Source organism: Malus sylvestris, chromosome 5 (genome assembly GCF_916048215.2).
Source record: "Malus sylvestris chromosome 5, drMalSylv7.2, whole genome shotgun sequence".
NCBI classification, from domain to species: Eukaryota; Viridiplantae; Streptophyta; class Magnoliopsida; order Rosales; family Rosaceae; genus Malus; species Malus sylvestris.
This window is the reverse complement of record NC_062264.1, coordinates 13,427,394-13,433,502: the sequence shown is the minus strand read 5'-3', so window position 1 is coordinate 13,433,502 and position 6,109 is coordinate 13,427,394. Positions and strand designations below refer to the sequence as shown.

The following is a 6,109-nucleotide window of genomic DNA, read 5'->3' as shown; positions in this document are numbered from 1 at the left end:
GATGTTTTGAGAGTCATCAACTGATTGGCTAATCCAATTCAAACTTACCACTCATGAGTCCGAAACCAAATCTGGATTAATTTGGATAAATCCTAACCTAATCCTCTATTGGTTTCTCTAATGGAAACGGATTCTGACCAAAAACCATTACCTGCCATGGGCCAATGGGTACAATTCATCCATTATAAATATAAGAAGCAATTAACACTAATTTCTATGCTCTAATTGTTTTCTACACACTGCATAGTTCCAAATTCCAATAGACATCTCTACCTATTTATCTCTCTTCCTCTCTTTGGGACTGAGCTCTATCTTCATCTCTCTCTATTTCTCACTAGCTTGCACTCATGATCGAGATGGCTGCCCGGACAGCGGAAGAGAACGCCGTCACCGGTCGATCGCAGAACACGAGCATTGAAGATTTTGATCATCCAAAGAAGCCCAAGACTAGCAAGTTTGCTATTGCCTGTGCTCTTTTGGCTTGCACAACTTCAATCTTATTGGGTTTTGGTAATTCTCCATTTTTTTTATTGGAATTCTCCTTGCAGTTTCATCAGCTTCCCAAATTTCTTAAAAGTGATCAATGTTTGGAGAGCATGACGTATTAATTTCAGAAACATGAAAAAAAAAATTAGGAAATAAACTTTTTCAAAATATTGTTCCTCCTCCAAAATAATTATCATACACTCGTCTCGATATATATGTTTTTAAATTTACATTGATTCAATTCTCTTACGATTTTATATTGTTTATTAATTTTATTTACAGATATTGGTGTAATGAGTGGGGCATCACTCTTCATCAAAGAAAATCTTAAAATCAGTGACGTTCAAGTCGAAGTGCTTGCGGGTACTCTAAACATCTACTCCCTCCTTGGTTCCGCCTTGGCCGGGAGAACCTCCGACTGGATTGGCCGCAAGTATACCATTGTCCTCGCTGGGGTCATCTTCTTGGTTGGAGCTCTCCTCATGGGATTCGCTACCAACTACGCCTTCCTCATGGTTGGTCGATTTGTTGCCGGAGTCGGTGTTGGCTATGGTATGATGATTGCTCCTGTCTACACTGCCGAGATCTCTCCAGCGTCATTCCGTGGCTTCCTCACATCTTTCCCAGAGGTTTGTTTCGATTGTTGGTTTTTTTTTTTTTTTTTTGTTTACATGGTTATTTTATCTTCTTATACAATGCACGATTATCATAAGATTCATGTGAAACAACGTACTTTTGATGAATATGATGCCAAATCCATAGCCTTTGTTTGATTTGAATTTGTAACTTTGCCAGCGGATGAGAAACTTTTTGACAATTTTGATGTCACACCTAAAGGAAAATATATTCTATTTATTTGTTTTTGAGTTATCTTTATGGGTGTTGACTCGTACCCATGACTGAATAGCTTTTTGTCTGGTGATATTTTTCAAATGTTCAAAGATATCTTAAATTTGTTGCAAAAAAAAAAATCATGAATTTGCCTATGAGGCTTGAAATTGATTTGCTCTATTTATTTGCTGCAGATTAATTTTCAAAAACCAAAAATTTTGTGAAGAATTTTATAAATTTTTTTGGACCGTAAAATTTATGTTAATTGTCTTTTTTTTTTTTTTGACAAATTATGTTAATTGTCTTGAATCTTTATATGTAGGTGTTTGTCAATGTTGGCATATTACTGGGGTACATAGCCAACTATGCCTTTGCCAAGCTCCCGCTTCACTTGGGCTGGCGGTTCATGCTCGGAGTTGGCGGAGTTCCAGCTATTTTTCTCACCATCGGCGTCCTATTCATGCCCGAGTCTCCTAGGTGGCTGGTTATGCAAGGGCGACTCGGAGACGCCAGAAAGGTCCTCCAAAGAACTTCAGAGTCCAAGGAGGAGTGTCAGCTCAGATTAGACGACATTAAAGAAGCCGCAGGAATCCCACCACACTTAAACGAGGACATCGTTCAGGTCACCAAACGCAGCCGCGGTGAAGGCGTATGGAAAGAACTGATCCTTCATCCTACCCCAGCCGTTCGCCATATCTTAATCGCAGCCATCGGTATCCACATCTTAGAACAAGCGTCCGGTATAGACACTGTCGTTCTGTACAGCCCGAGGATCTTTGACAAGGCAGGTATCACCTCCGCAAATCACAAACTACTCGCCACCATTGCTGTTGGAGGCACCAAGACCGTTTTTATCTTGGTCGCCACATTTTTCCTAGACAAGTTCGGACGGCGTCCGTTGCTACTGACCAGCGTGGGCGGAATGATCTTTTCCCTCTTGTTTCTCGGTGTTGGCCTTACAATCGTCGATCATCACAAGGGTTCAGTCCCCTGGGCCGTCGGATTGTGCATGGCCATGGTATATTTCAATGTGGCATTTTTCTCAATAGGACTAGGGCCCATCACGTGGGTCTATAGCTCCGAGATATTCCCCTTGAAACTACGCGCTCAAGGAGTAAGTATCGGTGTGGCTTGTAATAGGGTGACAAGTGGGGTCGTCTCTATGACATTTATTTCATTGTACAAGGCCATCACGATTGGCGGGGCCTTCTTTCTTTACGCAGGAATTTCTGCTGCCGCTTGGGTGTTCTTTTATACGATGCTGCCGGAAACACAGGGAAGAACCCTAGAAGATATGGAGGTCCTGTTTGGTAAATACCACAGGTGGAGAAAAGCCAATGCAATGCTCAAGGAGAGGAAGCAAGTCGACGGTGACGACAACAACAATGGCCAAGTTCGCTAGGAATAATAAGGGCAAAAGATTTATTAGGGTTTGGTAGTAGCATTTGGCTTTTTTGTCGAATGAAGTATCGGATACGTCAGTTGTGTGTGTGTAACTGCTGCGTACAAAGAATTCTTCTTCTTGTTTTTTTCTTTTGGGAACATCTTCTATGATGAAGGAAATAAATTTAAGACGGTATTAGATATATTTATTTTATGAAAGAATCTTTTAATTTGCTTCCCGTTTGTAGTATTTTTATTTTTTTTTATTTTTCTGAAATGGAATAGTAGGTCACAGATAACCTATAACAGGATTTGCCAAGAAATAATGATAAATGCACATGAATATTTATAATTCTTTCATATTCTCTGGACCTGTGACATTGACACTTAACTGTTACATATTTTTTAAGATAGCGTTTGCTTCTAATCAAGCAATTTATTAAAAAAAAATTCATTTCATGAAGGTTACTGATAGTAATATACCTTGTATCTTGTTGGTTTTTAAGGTAATACATTTCTATTTAAGTCGGCTATTAAGGTTCTATTGCTATGAATGTTATGTAATTGAATGTGTAACTCTTACCATTTTTAATGGGGTATTGGTACTACATGCCTCATTGTACTCGTTTATTGGTGAAAAAAATTATATTTTATATCCCGTATAGAGAATTATCTACACTACATTATTTAATTTTTTTTTTTGACAACCAATAGGATACTCTATTATGAATTCATCTAATGAGGGGAATTCGAACACCGAACTTCAGTGAAAAGTCAAATATTATTAACCGACTAAGTTACAAGTTACTTGCTTATGATGTAATTATTTGATTTATCTATCTTTATCCTTTTACATCCAACATTAGTTCATGAAAAACCCAAACTAGTGTCTATTCTAAGCTACACCTAAATTGTTACAAAATAAAATATAAAACCCTAAGTGAAAAGCCGTCGAACCAGCCCACATTGAACGATTTTTGAACTTCGTTATCCTTTCCAAGCTACCTTTGACAATTGCCGTCGATGTGATGAAACCCATACCTCAATTGCCCTAATCTCTTTTCTTATTAAGGTTCTTTTCCGGATTTGCTGCAATTTTATAATGTGTTGAGAATGAATCCCACTTTGATCAGAAAAGATGGACCTTGCATATGCTTAGAAGAGGTTGGGCTACTTCCTATATTTTCAATTGGTTTCATGGTGGAACCTCAACTTTCTTCATGGTATCAGAGCATGTTGTCTCACATGTGAAGCTAAACGGCCACACGTGTTCTACGTCACCCCGTTGTGTTGTCACATGTTCGGCTTGAAAATTCCCCACATGTGAGGAAGCGTATTGAGAATGAATCTCACATTGATCAGAAGAGGGACATTGCATAGGCTTATAAGAGGTTGGGTTACTCTCCATATTGCCAATTGATTTTATGGTGGAATCTCAACTTTTTAAGAGTAATTCTATTTTCTCACATTTTTCATACCACATTTGTATCATTTCTTTAATAGAGCTAGGCCCCACCAACACATTTTTCATACCACACAATTTTAAAAAATGGTGTGGTTTCTATGGAAGAAATTATGGAATGCTTGTGTACCAGGGAAAGGTGAAAATCTGTGCATGGAGAGGATGCTTGGATGCTCTTCCAACTCGTACAAAGTTGGTGAAAAAAAGATAAATTCAGCAAGATTTTTTTTTGTTCCGTGGAGGACAACCAGAAACTATTGAACACGTACTGAGGGACTGCTCTATGGCTGCGACTATTTGGTTTTCAAGTTTGGGGCTGCGAGTCAATAATTCATATAACTGGAGCTTGCGGGATTGGATTTCTCAGTTAGCACAGACGTCTTCAAAACACACGTTCGAAATGGTGTTGGTATATGGAAAACAAGGAATAATGTCTTATGGCAAGGAAGACCAGTGGCACGAAGAGAGGTGGTGGTGCGTGCCGAGGGTTGGTTGCGGGCTTACCAACAGTGGCACTTGCCCACGAAACATAAGCAAGGAGTCTTCAAGCAGAGATGGACTTTGCCAAGCTCGGGTTGGATTAAGCGCAATTTTGATAGGACGTGGGATGAGCGGACGAGAAGATGAGGAATATGAGTGATTGTGCGCGATGATGTTAGTGCTTCTGTGGCTGCCTTTTCTGCAGCAAGCGCAAATGTCACATCGCCGCTGCAAGCTGAGCTCCTGGATGCAAGGAAGCCGGTATTGTTCGTCAACTATACCCAGAGGGTAAAGATGTGGCATTTGAAGGGAACTCGAGTGTGACACTTGCTGCAATGCAAAAGCAGGAGGAAGATTGCTTAGCATTGGGGCCAATTATTAATGGTACGAAGTTTTATCCATGGATTCACTAAACTCAAGTTGAAGCTTGTTTGTCGAGAGGCTGATAATGTGGCTCATAGACTCGCTCCTCCAGGAATTGGAAGGCAATCTAAGGGGTCATGGTTTGATGAACCACCAAACATTTTAATGGATACTTTGCTCGAAGAAAATTCCACTTAGTGTGGTTAAGCTACATTTGTATTTATTGGGAATAGTTGGCTTTTAAGTTGCTAGTGCGGGACGCTCTTTATCCTTTCGACCGAGTTAAAATCTCCAATAAGGTTTTTATTGAAGCCTATTATGCGCCGTCTTCCTAAGTTTTGTACATTTTCAATTTCATTAATAAATATCGTACCGTTCCTTAAAAAAAATTGTGTTTATCTTGTCAAATTACTCAAATACCCTTAATTTAATATGGAGAATCAATTTGCCAGCTTATTGCATTGATAAATGAATGGCTTAAATTTTACACCAATTAGTGAATGAACATAAATGTCCGCAACAAAATACAATTTATCAATGCACCCATATTATAACACACTTTCAAATTCTCTAATAAGAGTTCCTCATTCTCTCTCAAATTATTTTTCTTTACAACATGTTATCAGTACTTTTACTCTCAGATGAATCATCCACTAGAAAATAATCCCAAAACCCTAGAAATCTTTTGCTTTGCAGCCATTAGCAGAAAAAAAAAATTAGACACATCTTCTGGTCGTCTCAAACAATCAATTGCAACAGAAGAAGTCGACGCCAGAAGCCCTCTTCTCCCGCACAAGCTCTGTAGCCGCAAAACCCTCTATGCTGCAGTCCTTTCCCTACTGTCTAACATTGAAATAATGGTCATTTTTATGATGTTAAGTATTTCGTTTTACTTATGTTCATGCCAAACTCCTATTGTTTAAACACTCATGAAGCATGTACCTGAATATGATATTTTCTTATTGTTTTATGATTTTTATGTTTATCATATATCGTTTTGTTTTTCTTTTGGAATTTTATGAAACCTCACGGTAAGAAAAATCACCATGATGCATGAAAACCTTAATCTAATTTTATGCATATTAAATCGAAAATGGTTGTTTG

At 38.6% G+C, this 6,109-nt stretch overlaps 1 protein-coding gene across 1 annotated transcript; it reads left to right on the top strand.

Moving 5' to 3' along the window:
- Positions 1–240: 240 nt before the first annotated feature.
- On the top strand, positions 241–2,943 carry LOC126621614 (putative polyol transporter 1). The gene is made up of 3 exons (XM_050290153.1): positions 241–510; positions 769–1,115; positions 1,640–2,943. The coding sequence occupies exons 1-3, from the start codon at positions 348–350 to the stop codon at positions 2,717–2,719; spliced, it is 1,590 nt and encodes a 529-aa protein (XP_050146110.1). The 5' UTR covers positions 241–347; the 3' UTR covers positions 2,720–2,943.
- The last annotated feature ends 3,166 nt before the right edge of the window (positions 2,944–6,109 follow it).